The sequence below is a fragment of the Rutidosis leptorrhynchoides genome, chromosome 4 (assembly GCF_046630445.1).
Source record: "Rutidosis leptorrhynchoides isolate AG116_Rl617_1_P2 chromosome 4, CSIRO_AGI_Rlap_v1, whole genome shotgun sequence".
NCBI classification, from domain to species: Eukaryota; Viridiplantae; Streptophyta; class Magnoliopsida; order Asterales; family Asteraceae; genus Rutidosis; species Rutidosis leptorrhynchoides.
In genome coordinates, this window is record NC_092336.1 from 29,557,245 (window position 1) to 29,575,181 (window position 17,937).

A 17,937-nucleotide genomic window follows, 5' to 3' on the forward strand; every position below is an offset into this window, starting at 1 on the left:
AATAACTTGAAATAAGGTCCAACTTTTGTGTTGTAAAAAGTGAAAGAAGAAATAAGATCTTAGAAATGGGTATGAATATATAGTTGTTTTGAAAGAATCTTGACACAACTATGTTTGTGTGTGAAAAGATATACTACTATTAAGTTTTATAGAGAGACTGAAATAAATGATATAATTAAATATATTAATATTAATAAATATATATATATTTGTGAAGGTGATGAATGAAGACGGTGTATCCTGGTTAAGCGGCAAAGCCCACGGTGCATGGTCAGCTCAGGAGACAAAGCCAACAGTAATTCACACTCTTCCACACTTGTTTATTCTTTCTTTCTTTCACACAAAACTCAAATCAGACTCAACCATATTTATTTCAAATTAAAAATAAATTAAAATAAAATCTTCAAGTTTCAACTTCAGATTGAAATAAAACCCCAACACACATGATGATAAGAAATCATTGAAAGGTTTATAGCGGTTGAGGGTAGTCACCTACTTATCACTGAATATGTACTGAGAAATTGTTGTTCAGAAACTCAACAGACGGTTGAGGTCTCCCCTACTACGATTTATACTCGGTAGCAAAAGGATAATTTTGTGAGTCCCCAAGGTGAGCATACTTTGTCTAGGATGCATACTTGTTTCTATTTACCTTTATTACTTGGACCGAAATCCAACAACGTACATATCGGATACCCAAAGGGAGGTGTTTTCTCTTGAAGGGTTAAGAAGTGCAGTCTTGCATCACAGACACAGAATGATTTGTATATTGCAATGTCATCGGGTTCTAGATTTCAATATCAGAAGATTGGTTTTCTGTGCAGTTACTATAAAGTCAAAGATAGTGGTGCATCATCATCATGTATAGTTGTATTCACTTATTTATTTTGTTTGTTTTATTTATGGAGAAAAGGCAACATCAGAAAAATTCAAAAAAAAAATAAAAAATTGCAAGTTATGGTTTGTTTATGTTTATTCATTTAAAGTTGTAAATAATTTGATGCGTCACCCAGCTGCAAGAGAATCATGGATCAAGAATTGAACAAAGCTTCAAAGATTCCTCGGTTTTCTACATCTGCGACAACATATATTCCAATCGGAGACTTATTATGAACACTTTAGTTATCTACATCCGAGGGGGAGAATTTATCAGATCATCAGATATAGAGAACTTAAATCATTCAGTTCACATCTCAATTAGTGAATTTCACATCTTTTGTCTGTGGTATGGGATTATGCCTATTGACCAGGATAGAGGGAATATCTTCTGGAGGATATCTTAGCGTTCCATCACTCAAATATATATATCACTACCATCCATCCAACATTATACATCATACAATTTCCGTTTAAGTATGGGGTTTATAGCGGCCGGTATGCGTCTTTTCAAAGTATGCAATAAATTTGAGATTCACAAGGTTATCTGAAACTAAAAGTGTAAGTTTAAGGTAGAAGCTCATGGCTGACAGGGTTGCTAGAAACATCGTGAGATGGTTCTATTCAATCAAATTGAAAGTACATTGATGTGATAAGAGGACAGCATCAATATGTTGTGCTCAATTTTTCTACCTGAAACATCGTGCGATCTCAAATGAGGACTGACTTCGTGATCAAAGTCTAATATTGAAAAGTGTTAAGGTAATTAATATAACATGATCATCGAAGTCTAGGGTGAAAGTTGATAAATGTTTACTGATATATTAGAAAGTTGTTCTGTATATGCTTTATCAAATAAGTTAATGAATGAACTGTGAATAACTTGTCAATATAGTTCAGTTCTGATCCCCGAATCAAAAGATTTAATCAATTTGATATATCAACTCACAAAAAGATGTGCTATACTCCTTGAAGTGTGATTCATGATAAGCAGTTTTTCTTGTTCTTATGTCGATAACATCATGCATTTGTTAATGTTAATGTTGAATGAAACTGATGTTAGAAGTTAATTCACTACAGATATAAAAGGTTAAATGTTACTGATTACATCTGTTATAATATTGCTAATCATGACACACTGGGTCTTGTACAGTTATTTGCTTTGTGTTTTTGCATGTGCATGCATATCTGAAATTGTTTGCATTCATAAGATTAGTTGCATGAGCATTTCTGTTTATGGTTTAAGCCAAACAACTCAGTTCTCGAAAAGGTCTACTGTGAAAGGATCCTATGTTTTTCGTTAAATTTGATTAAAGTGTTTGGAGCTTAAAGGAACAAAGCGTGTTTGACTTATACTGTGGAGATCAGTCCCAGGGGGAGTAAATGTGATAAAAGAAGTATAGTTTGAATATGAAAAGGGTTAAGTTTTAAAGTTTTTCAAAAGCCCAGACCACCGGCCGACTGTAATTACATCCGGCTGATGGACAAAGACACTCGACCGAGTGTCAAGACCCTCGGGCCGAAGGATTAGACCATCGGCCGATGGTCTCTGACAGGGTATAAAAGGACCCAGAGTTAAACGGGTCAGTCACCTTGTGCAAGTTTGATTGATTTTACCCTAGTTTTTCAAGTTAAGTGAAAGGAGTTTTGGTCCGTGTGAATTGTACATCTTTTTATCGTGATTCCAGTGCCATAATCGAGGTAATCTAATTCGTTTCCATTTGTTCTGAATCGTTTAATTTGTGTTCGAAGGTTAACATGCCAATCGAGTGATTTTTGTTAACTATCTGTTGAAATTGATGATTTATATATGTTAATCGGCCTCTTTAGCTGCTATTGTGACCAAAATCCAAACCAGAAACCACAGATTGGTTGAATTGGGGTTTTTAATCAAACAGATCTGATGAACTACCTCCTGCCGATGGTCTCTGACCATCGACCGATGGTGTCTCACACTCGGCCGGATGACACCTCACTCGGCCTTAGGTCCTAAATTGATCAGTTTGTAGATGTGCTTTAGACCAACTGCCGTAGGTCTAGACCATCGGACTGATGGTTCAGTCCCTCGACCGATGGTTACTTGATTGAACCGATGGTCGATTTTTATGTTATATTTGAATGAATTCTTTTGGTCTCTGGTAATTTCTGTTGTGTTTATTTAATGCTAGTGCTTGTAGTCTGTATTAGGATGTCAGGTGGATCCTTTGTTGGGCAATGGATATTTAACATTGACCGTAGGAGAATTCTAGCTAGTGGACGACCCATCTTAGTGGAACAAAAGGTCATTGCTACTCGACAGACCTATAGTCTTTGGGAACAAATTGGATGTCAAGCATTTTTAGATATTGGAGATTACTTTTGTCCTGATTTGTTGTGGGAATTTTATGCCAATGTTGCCTTAGAAGATGGGAAGAAGAAGTTTGTGCACTCAGGTCTATTTGACCATCAGTTTAAGTGGACTATGGAGGAATTTTCAAACCTATTGAATGTCCCGCACACTGGGGTTAAAATTTTGTATCCTAGCAAAGATATACGAAAGATTCCCAACAGATTCAGACTATCTGACATATTTGCAAGGTTATGCAGGCCAGGGAAAGTAGTTAATGCAGGTAGGGTAGAAATTAGTGATGACGAGGTATCACAACAACATGAGATACACTTGAGAATCATCAAAGGGAATGTGACCTTTAGGAAAGAAGGAGATAATTTGTTGTCTGGTACTGAAGCTATGCTTTTGTATTGCCTGCTAGAAGGTATTCAAGTGAATATGGGCCATTTTATCATTCATGTGATGAAAGATCTTCTTGAGATGGAAGAACCATTTCCATACGCAGCTTTACTATATACCTTGTTTGAGGAACTTGGTGTAATTCAACATGAGGAAAAGCTAGTGCCAGAGGATTCCATTATGGAATGAATGATTCTGAATTTATGTTCATGTGTTTGTTAGTTTCAGCATGTTATGTAATTTGATAATGCTAGCTTGTTAGCATTAATACACTATTCTATGTCTATATTAATTCTACTTCGGACATGTAATCGTGTAACTGAGATCCTGATCTATTAGTCTTTATAATGTAATATCTTCTGTGATGATCATACTGTAATATTGTCTTTATGATGCTGATTTGAATTGTGTTTGCAGTTATTTTCATAATGTCAGGTGTTCAAGCTGATCCAGAAAACATTGCACATGAATCCGATACTGAGTCATCGGGAGGTCCGTTTTCTATTGATCTTCCAGGATTGAAAGCTAACAGTGGCTCTAATCTCACTGCATGTTTAAATGAGAAAGGTCCTAATGCTGGTAAGTACAAGGGGATAATTGAGTTTCTGAAACGTTCAAGAGTATTTGCAGCTATCTCTATGCCCTGTACAGCATATTACTCACATCAGAGAGAGGTCTGGGAACGTGCAAGAGTTGAGACTGTAGATGACAGGAAGGTAATTATAAGTACTGTTTGAGGTCAGGAGATTCAGATTTCTGAAGATACAATTTGAAACACTTTCTTGTTTGAGGATGATGAGAATATGCCGAAGAAGTTGTCAAAGATAAAGATTACTGGATGTGTGTTAAGATGCAAGTATTCTGGTGATATTACGAGAGCAACGATTAAAAGAAGTGGATTCACACCACCGTATAGATATTTGTCACTTGTTGTACTGATGTGTTTAAGTCCGTTGCAAGGAGGGTTTGATGAACTGAGTGAAATCTATCAAGGAATGTTTGCTTCTTTAGTCTTAAAAGCTGATTTTAATTTCTCCGGGGTCATCTTTGATCTACTGGTGGAGAATGTGACAAGCAAGTTATATTTGATCTATCCAAGGTTCTTACAAATTATGATCAACCAGCAAACTGTTGATTTGCCAAGATTGAGGAAAGATGCCATTGATTTGAAATATATGACAGATCTTACGTTCAACCGATTGAATCAGAAGAAAAGTGCTAGTGATGGCAAGCTGGTGTGTCATCTTGCTCGAGAGGATTATCTGTGTCCACCAGGAAAGAAGTGGAGAAACGAAAACAGTTTATCTAATCGAGAGCCTAATTTTGAGGTAGCTAACAGTGATGAAGAAGTTGATCAACCTGTGAATACTCAAGCTGCAGGTGGTTCAGGTGCAGAAGGTTTAGTTGATGAGATTGGTGATATTAATCCTGATGTTGGTGAAGAAGCTTCAAGGGGATCAAAAAGAAGAATGGTTGAAGATGAGAGTTCTCAGGTTTCAACTAAGCTAAAATTGAAAAGAAGGTTCAAGTTGGTTTATAAAGATGCTGGTAGATCTGCTACTGGTGCTACCCAAGGAACACCGCCCACTCAAACTCAAGGACAAAAACAACAACAACCGATACAACAAACCCAATCGACTCATCAATCACCACCTATAGCTCAACAAGTGTCACATGAGACGGTTTCTACTCCAATTCCTAGTGCTCCACCACGTACAGGGGCAGAAGGAGGTGTTGGCTCATCTACTCTTCAGAATCTGAATGATTTATATATTCAAGCGATGGCTGACAACTTGAGGTTGAGAAAGGAGATGGATGAGAAGATTGAGAATTTGAAGGAAGAGAATCGTGTGAAGTCCGAGGACGTTACTCGGTTAAGTATGCAAGTTGAATTGCTTCAGAAGAAGGTTGGTGATCAGTCATTGTTATTGACTGATGTGAAAAGAGAGGCTTCTCAAGCTAGGAAGTTGGCTGAATCTGCTCTAGCAAAGGTTACAGCTTGGGAAGAAAAGTTTGATTTGATTGAAATGCCTGAGGGAGAGACTGATAATCAAATGGTGGAGGCACCTGGTTCCTCCAAAGCTACAGCACTGTCAGTAATTCCTCTTAAAATTGATTATAGTTTTAGTGATTTCTTTTCTAAACAGGATGAGCTCAAGCATTCTGTTGTTTATGATGATTTAGAAGAGGGAGAGATCCCTCACAACTTCACTAGAGCTGAGCTGGACGAAATGGTGCGTCTAGAGCAAGAAGAAGCTAAAACTGCTGACGCACAGTCCGATGATCCTCCATCAGAGGATGATTCTTTTGGGCCTGAGATTTCTGAAGATCTTGATGATCGGGATGTTGATGATTTAGTTGAGGATGTTACTCATGAAGATTTTCCTATATATCAAAATGATAAGAATGAAGATCTTCCGGGTTTTGAAGAGTTGTTTAGAACTGATGATGAGATTTTGAATAGAATGTGTAAAGAGAAGGAAAGGACAGAGGTTTTGTCTGAAGGTTTCTTGCCGGTTAAGTATAATGATGAAGTTGTCGAGAAGTTAGAAGCTGATTGGCGTGATATATTGAGAATCAGAAAGTACTGTGAGAAACCGAAGCTTGAGCCAAAGTATTTGAAGATGATTAATTTGAGAAAGAGTGCGAAAGGAAGAATTCTTGCCTGGGCGTACATTGAAGAATTCAACATGTTTGCGATTAAGAGAGAGTTTGGTGTTGATTATATTAAACATGGTCACGAATTCAAATCACTGCCGTATTTTGAGCTAATGCAGATTGACAGGTTAAGAATGTTATATTGTGGATTTGGTGATCGATCTTCGTTGCTGGTGAAGAAGATTCGAATTGCTTTTAATTCAAAGAATTGGGAAGGTTTTAGGCCACAATTTCCTAGGATTAGTTTCAAAGTTAATCCTAGAACTGGTGAATCTCGAAGGATTGTGAAGTATAAGCGAGCAAAGACTATGAAGAAGGTACCTTTAAGGAAGTTGCCGCAGAATTGGAGTCAGAGATTCAGATGGTGGTTTTATGATGATCGTTCTGAAGAAGCTGTATTGTTTTGGATAAGCTGAAAGAAGATGATATTGATTGCATTCGTGTGTTGGATCCGATTTGGTTAAGAAACTGTACCGAGGCTGATATTTTAACATTGTATTACAACCGTATGCTCTATCGTCGTGAGAACAGGGTACAGGCTGAACAGTATGTGAAAGTAGCTAAGCTGTGCTACTTGAACAACATGGTAATCCATCCGTACGAATGAAGTAAATGATGACTGGAGATTTTTGAAATAGAATAGTTCTTAGGGGGAGTTGGTAAATAGAAACAAGTATTAAAGGTATCCGATAGAAATAAAGGTAAATAGAAACAAGTATGCATCCTAGACAAAGTATGCTCACCTTGGGGACTCACAAAATTATCCTTTTGCTACCGAGTATAAATCGTAGTAGGGGAGACCTCAACCGTCTGTTGAGTTTCTGAACAACCATTTCTCAGTACATATTCAGTGATAAGTAGGAGACTACCCTCAACCGCTGTAAACCTTTCCATGATTTCCTTATCATGATATTTACGCTTTGTTCGTGTGATCATCTCTATCTAGAATTAGGCCAATAAAGTCTACTAACACATTATCAATCATTCTATATTACTTTTATTTCATAACTTACATGTCAGTTCAGTATTGCAATCACTTCCCACAAACATAACAAGCAACTCATTTTCAGGTTTTTCAATTTTTTATGGATTTTCCATTTTTCAATTTTTATTTGTTTTTCTGGTTTTTTATTTTTATTTTTATGGCTTTTTGATTTTCTCTGTACAAAAGCATAAATTTATCTAAAAACATAAGCAAACATGCAGAAATATCAGGAAAAACTAATCTATCATGCAAATGAAAAGTAAACATGCAAATGATCTACAAACTACCATGCAAAACTATACATACTCTACAAGCAGTTTCTTAACAATTCACAACTCAGTCTCAGGCTTAGGTTCCTCTGTGTCAGGAACCTCAGTTTCAGGAACCACATCTTTAAACAACTTAATACCTATCTCTTTTAACAGAAATTCAAAGCGTGATTTATCAAAAGCTTTTGTAAAGAGATCGGCCCTTTGGGCTGTAGTGTCTATTTGCACTACATCTATCAACTTTTTCTCATAGCAATCTCTAATGAAATGGTATTTAATCCCTATATGTTTCGTTTTAGAATGGTTAGCGGGATTTTTAGTGACAGCTATGGCATCAGTATTATCAACATAAATAGGAGTGTTAGAGATTTGCAAACCGTAGTCACGTAGTTGCTGTTGAATCCAGATAACCTGTGATGTACAGCTGGCCGCGGCAATATATTCAGCTTCACAAGTGGACTGAGCCACTGCTGTCTACTTCTTACACTGCCAAGTAACTAATTTGCTACCAAGAAATTGACACCCTCCTGATGTTGATTTGAAATCTTTCTTACAACCTCCATAGTCTGAATCACTGTATGCTGTGAGATCAAAACCATCCTCACACGGATACCATAACCCTAAGCTGGGAGTATCTTTCAGATACCTCAGAATCTTCTTAACCACGAACATATGATGAACATTAGGATTCGCCTGATAATGAGCACACAGGCAAACCGCAAACATAATATCTGGTCGAGAAGCTGTATGGTACATTAGAGAACCTATGATCGCCCTGTACAAAGTAGGATCCACTGGAGCACCCTCACAATCGGGTGAGATCCCATGATTAACCAACAATGGAGTCTTAGCTGGTCTCTCTGTATCTGCCTGAAAGTGCTTTAGGATATCAGCAACATACTTAGTCTGATGCAAGAAGATGCCTTTATCCATTTGAGCTACCTACAAACCTAAGAAAAACTTTATAGTTCCCATGGAACTCATTTTAAACTTTCGTTGCATAACCTTCTCAAATTCATCAACCATACTCTGATCTGTAGACCCGAAGATAATATCATCAACATAGACCTGCACTAACATAAGGTGTTGTCCCTTCTTTTTGATGAAAAGTGTCTGATCAATGACACCTCTCCTAAAACCATTCTCTAGCATGTAATTGGACAACGTAGCATACCATGCTCTAGGAGCTTGGTGAAGACCATACAGTGCCTTTTCTAGTCGATAAACCTTTTCTGGAAAATGCGGATCTTCAAAACCAGGTGGTTGTTCAACAAACACTCTTTCATTGATCTCGCCGTACAAAAATGCACTTTTAACATCCATCTGAAAAACTTTAAACCCCATGAACGATGCAAAAGCCAAGGAAATCCTGATTGCTTCCAGTCGTGCAACCGGAGCAAAAACCTCATCATAGTCAATTTCAGGGATCTGTTGATATCCCTTTACCACCAATCTAGCTTTGTTTCTGATAACGATACCCTGTTCATCCTTCTTGTTCTTCAAAACCCATCGAAGACCATAGGGTACACAACCATGCGGTGGATTGACTAGCTTCCAAACCTTTAAGTGTTTGAATTGTAACAGCTCCTCTTGCATTGCACTAACCCACTCGTCAAACTTCAATGCCTCATAAGCATCTTTAGGTTCAATTTGACACACATAACATGAGTGAGCATGCATAAATATTCTTCATGTCTTATTCAACGTTGAATAAAAAGCTGTTGCCACATTCGCACTCTCTGTCTGAACATCTTCCGCTACTGTTGAACTTACACTAGTCACGGGAACCTCTGATGTAGTCGGAACTTCAGATGTAGAGGATGCATTAGACTTCCCTAGAGGAATACTAATGTGAGGAATGCCTCTTGAATCCACATAATAATCATCAAGTCGTTTAGGTTGCAGAATCACACGATGGGATCTACGTACACCTCCTGCTTCAGTTGGCGGTTCAGTCACTGTTACAGTTGGTGGTTGATTATATAGAGGATTAAGATGTTCCTCAGTCAGTTGTGTTCGACTAACTTCCTCGTCATCTTCAAGCTCACTATCTTCATATGTATATACTACCCCGTCCTCATTTGAATCAAAATCACCTCTTACACTCTGCGGACTTGGTTGCAAGCTAGAAACCGGATTCTGAACCTGCACTGGAGTAGGGATAACATTTTCAGAAGTATTTTGAGAATCAAACAATATATGAGTCAGAACTTCTTCATTTGTAGCGTGTGGTGGAAGATTGAAGGAATCAAATAACTTATCATATTCAAACTGCCATGCGAATCCTTTACTGGCACGAGGTGGAGCATTGCGTTGAATATCAACCTCATAACGTTCTTCCACACACTTGGACTCAGTATTATACACCCGTTTGTTCAGATTCCCATATCCCAAGAAGATACCAGAGATCACCTTTGAATTAAATTTTCCTCCAGCGTCTCGTACCAGCATAGTACAAGGTGCACCAAAGGGTTCAAAATGTTTAATGTTTAGCTTTCTCTTGTGTAACAGTTCATAACATGTTTTACCATGTCTCTTCACCACTAGAACTCTGTTCATCACGTAGCATGCAGTACTCACGGCTTCACCCCAGAAAATAATTGGAAGACATGAATCTGCTAGCATTGTTCTTGCGGTCTCAATTAGAGTCATGTTCTTTCTTTCAACAACACCATTTGATTGAGGTGTATAAGCAGGACTGAACTGTTGCTGTATCCCCTTCTCATTACAGAACAGCGGCATCTGATTGTTCTTAAATTTCGTACCATTATCAGTACGAATCTTTCTAACCTTCAACTTATACAAACTTTCAAGCTTCAGAATCAAAACTTTAATATGATCGAAAGTATCTGACTTGTGTTTCAACATTACGACCCACGAAAACCGGGAATACTCATCTGTAACCACCAAGCAGTAAGACTCTCCAGTGAGAGTTTTACAGTTAACTGGACCAAAGAGATCCATGTGTAACAGTTCCAAAGGAATAGTAACAGAATGATGCTTTTTGGTAGTATGTGACTTTCTAGTCTGCTTCTCTTGTTTACACGGAATACATACTTCAGGAATATGAAAACTCTTAACATTCACACCATCAACTAATCCATTGTGGACTAGATTATTCATCTTCCTTAGACTCAGATGACCCATACGCTTGTGCCAAATAATCGACTCCTGTTCAGTAGCTTTAGAAACAAAGGCCTGATGGCCTGAAGCTGCTTTAACATGAGCCTTACGCATATCAAGGATATAGAGATCCTTGCACCTTGGAGCCGTCATCAGAATCATGTCTTCCGGAATTACAAACTCTTTTCTCAAAATATAACAAAACGTATCATCAAAAGCAATTGAATACTTTTTGTCAGCAACTTGTGAAACTGAAAGCAGATTATTCGACATATGCTCTACATAATTAACTTTATCAAAGCTGACGTTCTCATTAGAAATAACACCCTGAGCAGTAATAAATCCTCCTTCACTACCTGCAAAAGAAACTGGTCCTCCATCTACTGTTTTCACATTAGACAGCAAAGACAAGTTCCCTGTCATGTGCCTGGACGCCCCACTATCAACAATCCAAGTACTGCAGCGTGGATTGTAGGTGACCTGCACATTAAAGTAAGAGGATTAGTTAGAAAGGGCCACCCATGCCCTAATGGCAGTGGGTTTCCCATCAACACCAACAACTGGCAACTCCACCCATTGTCCTTTAGATCCAGAAGGACCTTCAGGATGTTGAACACTCTTAACTTCTGATTTAGGTTTCCAAACCGTGTTATTCGGTAATGGTTTTCTATAATAATCATTAGTTTGAAAAACCTTTTTATCATTTGTTTGCACTGAAAAAGAATTAAACACCGGTGAAGGTAATCTCCTATTAAAGAACCGATTTGGACTAAGATCAACCTTCCTTCTTGGTGTCTGTCGAATGGGTCTGCAATTCATAGCCCTGTGTCCCAACCTCCCACAATTGAAGCAGTTAAAATTATCAAAATCATGAGAATTAAACACTTTGCGTCTAATTGGTGAAAACTGTCTCCTAGGTGGTTCAGTATGTTGTCTAGTCGTAAGGGATGACGAGACTTGTTGCTTAACAGTCTGTCGACGACCAGGCGGAACATACTTGGACACACTCCCAGATTTGGAACTTACCTCTGTTGGTGATTGTTCTACCTTAGGACCTGATTCATCTATCCTGCCCTTACTGACAAACTTAGGTGACACTCCCTGGGTGTTCTTCTTCTTATTCTGTTTGGGAGTCACAGTTTTCTTAGACTGAGCCTTTTGACTCTCAGTCATCTTACTAGCATTAGGATTTTTTAGAATGGTAACTGGTTTAGTGACAAGCTCAAATGGTTTGCTGTCTTTCTCAGTGTCGATATCAGTATCTGACTCTATTTCATAGACAACATCTAAAGGCTTCTTCGACTCAACTATCTTAACAGTACTCTCAACAGGTGCTTCTTTAGGCTTACCATATTCTAGTTCTACAACAGGACCCTTAATTTTCTCAACTGGTTTGTTAATATACTCACCTAAAAGTGGCGGGGTAACCTGGTTGTAACCTAAACCCTGCTGTTTAGGAGGATTCAAAGTCTGTTTCACATAAGACATCCTCTGCCAATTGTCGATCCTAGCTTTTTCAGACTCGTATTTCAACTTAAATGAATCTCTTTCAGTCTTAAGAGTCTCTATCTATCCCAAATACATAGTAATCACTTTTCCATCATCTATAACCGTTGATTTTAAGTGACCCACCTGATTTTCTAAAGACTTAATCACATCAACATAGTCTTTCTGTTTATTAAGGTAGAAAAGTGCATCATCATAGTTCTTTTTATTAGTCTAATTCTCCAAACTTAAATTCTTAAGGTCAACTCTAAGCTTAGGATAAGTCTCACATGTAACAGATATCTCATTAAGCTTTGTGATAACACATTCAAGCCTCTCAATTTCCTGTTCATAACCAATGCATTTAGAACAATTAGAAACTGAGTCAATACATACCTTATCATTTCTGGGCGTGTTAGCCATGAATGCATAGTCATTTCTTCCAACCTGAGAATCTGCATCTGATTCTGACTCTGACTCTGAGCTCGTACTATCCGAGTAATCAGTCTCATAACCTCCTCTACTCTCACCTTGACCTCCACAAACTGGACTCTGAACAGTAACAATCTTCTCATCATCACTCTTAAGATCACAGTTGAGCAAATGTTCCAGCTCCTCTCTGAACCAAGTACCAACATGACAACTCATCCCTTCTTCTTCATCAGACGAGTCAGTAGTAAACTCAAAATTTGATAAGTCCTGAGCTTTGCGAAACTTATCATACAACCTATCCTTAATCCTCTTCCTGAAGCAAAGTTTCATCAGCTCTTCTGCTCTCTTCAACCTACCATCACATTTGCACACATAGCATGTGCAATTCGGATTATCCTTACCCGTACAACCTGCATTTTTCTGAACAATTCTTTCCTCTTCAATTTCTGCTTCGCTTTTACCTACAAACACAACATTAGCCTTTTGCGTATCTACCGAGATGGACCAGTCACATACTTCATCCGCATACGTTGTAGTCAAAGCCTTGGATTGAACAGAACCCGAAGATTCTTTCTCTACAATTACATGTTGTGGTGTAACTGAGATGGTTGTCTGGTGAAAAGGATCATGAAAACCAGGCTTGGGTGGTCTCATGCAAGTCTTCTTAAAATGACCATATTCATCACAATTGTAGCACCTAACCTTTGACATATCAAAACCAAATTTCGAATCTCGATTCAAACTCAACGATCTTTGTCCTGTTTTCTTCAAGTACTTTCTAGCACGTCTCACAATGCTACCCATACAGTAAAGTATATCCATTCTCTCAAGCTCGTCCTCATCAATCTGATCATAGTCTTCATTTTCAAGATGACTATTAAGCACCTGTCCACCAATCATATCGTTGTATGAGTTAACAACAATAGCTGCTAATGCCATATCTTCCTGAATAGATTCTCGAGATCTCTTCTTGATATTCTCAGTGTGAAACACAGGAGTTTGAGTCTGAGTCTGTTGAATCGAAGAATCCTCAATCATCTTAATTATAGAATTTTGAGCTTGTAATTTAGCATTAAAGTAGCCCGACTGAGACGATGGTGCAGACATTTGTGAAGCATTGGCTGATATGTATGCTGTCTGTAGTGGAGCATGAGTACCAGAAGATGAAGCTAAAGATGATGCAGCATCTGCTACAGAACCAAGTCTCTTTCTCTTTGCTTCATCTTGAATGCCCTTCTCCATCAACTTCGACGTAAAAGCGGTTAGTGTCAACGGACGACCTGGTGAGCTGTACCTGTTCTGAATCTTTTCAATCTCATGATCCCACTTTTCTGGAAGACCATCTTTCAACACCCTTACTGCCTTTTCATTAGGCACCTCAATCCCATAATCTGCCATCTCTGCAACCAATAATCGATATCTTTCCAAAGTCTGTCCTAGAGATTCTGAGGGAAGAGCTGAAAACACCCTCCATTCATCCTTCAAAACCTTACCCTTAGTCGCACGATAAGTAGTTGTACCCTCTGTTGCTGATTGAAGAGCCAACCAGATAGTATACGATGTTTTGTTTCGGTTCTTAAATTGCTGAAAAATCTCCTTAGACAACGCGTGGGTTAGCTGAGCATAACATCTACACTCAAGATTGTACTCTTCACGCTCTGTGGAACTAAACTGTGAAGTTTCTTTGGGTTCACCATCTGCTCGGCATGGCCATACATACGGATTCTCAATACATTCCCAAAGTCTAGAGTCAACTCCGTTTAAGTAAATAACAAACCTAACTTTCCAGTCCAAGAAATTCTTAAGGTTGTCAGGTCTAGGTACTTTATTCACTGATCCAGATTCACTTTCATTAAGTAACAGTTTTTGTAGTCCAGGTGCAATTACTAACGCGCTGTATTCATTTGTTATTTGTTCAGTAGTGTCAAACATTTTGACTGATTATGATTGATTAAGATTACTTAAGTGCAATTAAAAGATTCTGTCTCAAAAGTGGATCGGCCGAAGGACGAGACGATCGGTCGGAGGACGGTGATAATCGGTCGGAGGTCTAAGACTGACGGCCGATGGTGAAAACTCAGTAGCTCAATCTTAGCGTAAGGACCTTCGGTCGATGGAAGAGTCAGTCGGCCGATGATAACAGACGATCGGTCGGTGGACAAAAGACGAACGGCCGATGGTTAAGACAAACGGTTCTAAGTTATGAAAGACTGTCCTCCGGTTCACTGATAGACGATCGGTTGATTGTGTCTGACGTACGGTCGATGGTCGTGACGAACGGTCGATGGTCGAGGACGATCGGCCGAGGGTAGTTCTTACGAATTCTGGGCAGAAAAAACTAGGGTTTTTCGACAAAAACTTCAATCTTGATCAAATTTGACGTTCTAGACTTAAACAAAACCGATAGAAACCTCAGAAAAACACCCTTGAACAAAAATAGACTCGAAAACACAAGATTTAAACGTAAAAATTTCAACTTTTGATTGAAAACCCGTTTTGACCAAAACCCTAAAACAAGAAAACTATAAAATCGACTCAAAAACGTTTGAATCAGCAACTCTGGGCTCTGATACCACTTTGTAGAAGAACTATGGACCTTAGATCAAACGTATTAACCTAGATTAACGGCGAAAACGAAAACTAGGGCGAGTCGAATACTTAATTAACTATCGGGATCAATCTAACCAACAAATAGTTGATATAATCGATGCCTAGAGCCTTGTATTCGGTTGGGGATTGGTCTGGGACGATAAACACAGAGTGATACGACGGCTAAAGGGTTTGTGGTGTGTAACCTTACAATGAACCACAAAACCCGTATATACATATATATCTTCAGTGACCATCGGCCGGTGGTCTGAGACCTACGGCCGATGGTGAGAGTCCCTCGACCGATGGTCCCTACCATCGGTCGATGGTCTGAGCAGCCAACCAACTGCTCTTAACCATTTCACGACATTATACTAAGCAATTCAAATACAAAGTATTAATGACGATGTTCATACATGACTGAAATACGAAATACAAAACTAATAGAACTTATTACATAATAGAACTCGGGATTATGCACCAACACCTATTTCCAACTGTTTAAAAAAGCCACAAAATTACTAACTATATAAACAAATCTAAATTATTATATAGTATGAATGAATGATACTAAAACGAAAGACAATATTATCTTCTAGCTAGACTAAAAGAATAACCATTTAATCAACAACTTCTTGATTAAGAGACTTTATTTATCTCATCACGTTAAATCTCAATGTAATCCATCCTCCTGCTTTAAACTATTTAACTAACCAAATATACAATTTCAAATAACAAATAAATACAAAAATAAAAAAAAAAATCATATGATACAACTTTTCATGTTCATCATCTATCTTGATTCTTTGATTTATCAAGAATCAAAAGAAAATTGTGGTTTCAAAAGATCATAAGGTGCCCAAAGTGCATCTAAAGGACATGGTCTTTTAGCATCAAGTCTCACCCATGGCTTCCCCTTACCACTCCAATGCAATAAACTAACCGGACCCGGATGCAAATTCCGACAAAGTCCCCGGAAATTATCACCCCCTAACCCGTGTTGATTCCATCTATGATCCACCGGAGCTATGTTTCCGGCAAACACTAATAAAAAAGGTGGCAATGATCCCAACTCATATATTCTCATTCTTTTTTGTAATTCCATCCATTCTTCAATTTTTCTTGTATATTCTCCTAATCTCCATTTTTGTAAATCGATCACCATTACGCCCGTGTTAAAATAACATGTTTTTCGGTTAGCAAATGTTAAAGATAAAGAAGGGTTAGACCAAAATGTTGGAGTGAAATAAAATGTAAAATTCGCGTCACAATATTCGGGCGCGGCTAGTACTAATGAATTTGTAATTGGTGTGTTGGCTAATTTTGCAATGTCGTCGAATAATATGATGTCGGAATCTAGGTACACGATTTTGGTGACGTGTAATGGGAGAATGTCAGCGAGGTATGATCGAGCGTAGTTTAATGGACAATCTAATGCGGATCGAATTGAAGTTGAAATAAGTCTTGATACGGATGAAGTGTTGAAAGGGTAAATTTGGAAATTTAAGTATGGAAATGAGGTGGTGATTTTTGTGTGCAGGTTTGACATGTTTGATGACGTGGCAATGATGAAGTGAAAGATTATGTTTTGTGGGCATTGCGAGTGTTGGAGAATGGAGAGAATGGCGGCCATTGCTCCGCGGATGTATGTATTGTCGAGTGTCATTGCCACGTGGATATTGGATTGTGATGATGTGTCGATTGGAGGGCAGGATTCGGCGTTGTAGAATTTTGGTGCTTCTTTGAATTTATGTGAAGTTGTTGCGGTTGTAGTGGCGGCTGTGATGCAGAGGAGGAGGAGGAACACGGTGGATGTAGGTGGTAGTTTAGGGTGGATCATGGTGGTTGGATTTGTGTTGGGGGATGTTGGATTTTGGGAGATGAGGGATCTTTTTGGTGATATATAAGAGGGAGTTTGATTGGGTATGAAGTATGGACATGGTTTAGGTAAAGTATTATTTTTATATTTAACTTTTTGTTTGCTTTAATAATAATAATAATAATAATGTTTGAAAGGGTCATTTATATTTTATAATTTATCAAGGAAAATGATATAAGAAAAAAACAAAAGTCGACGTGTAATAATAAAATGGGAAATTAGCTGTAATTTGACTTGTTGGATATATATACGATGACCGGCCTAACGATATAGAATGCTCAAATGCGAAATTAAAAGAGCCGGACACCTTTTATTTTGTTTATTGTTGAAAATATTTTATATTTTATATATACCTCAAGTTGAATATCATTCCGTTAAACTTCGATGATAGTACAATAGTATATTGATTGGATAATTCGATTTTGTTTGTAGCATATCTTTAAAATACCATTTAAGATATATAAATTAAACTTTAGGTACACCAGTGGTTCCTAAATAATCAAGTCAAATGATCTGAGACATATTGTAATTCGAATTAGTGCATGTACCTATATATTCTATTACGATAAATTAATTTCGATTTTAACTCCTTTTTTTTTTTTGAATAGCGATATCGGCAACACTCAAAGGAAAATTAACCAGCTTCATAATTATATGCCACCCAGACACATGTTAGGAGGAAATTCACGCACACATGGCCGAGCAGTCCAATTTACTGATTTTAAAAAGATAAAAATGATAATTAATGTAATTTCATAAAATAATAAGTACGGTCAATATGATTTACCAAGTATTTGTTTCATTTTTTTTTATAACGAGAACATTATATAAAACGGAAAACGTTTTCGAAAAGAAAACGAATTCAACAAGAGGTACAAAAGAGTATCCCGATGAGGCCGCGTCTACCAAGCGA

General features: G+C 37.9%; 1 protein-coding gene across 1 annotated transcript; it reads right to left on the bottom strand.

Annotated features, from left to right (window-relative positions):
* Positions 1-15,934: 15,934 nt before the first annotated feature.
* On the bottom strand, positions 15,935-16,995 carry LOC139839442 (probable galacturonosyltransferase-like 1). Its single transcript, XM_071829505.1, has one exon. The coding sequence runs from the start codon at positions 16,983-16,985 to the stop codon at positions 15,960-15,962; it is 1,026 nt and encodes a 341-aa protein (XP_071685606.1). The 5' UTR covers positions 16,986-16,995; the 3' UTR covers positions 15,935-15,959.
* Positions 16,996-17,937: the final 942 nt, after the last annotated feature.

Bases quoted from the DNA above. Each gene is read 5' to 3' on its own strand.
- LOC139839442 (XM_071829505.1), bottom strand. From the start codon at position 16,985: ATGATCCACCCTAAACTACCACCTACATCCACCGTGTTCCTCCTCCTC.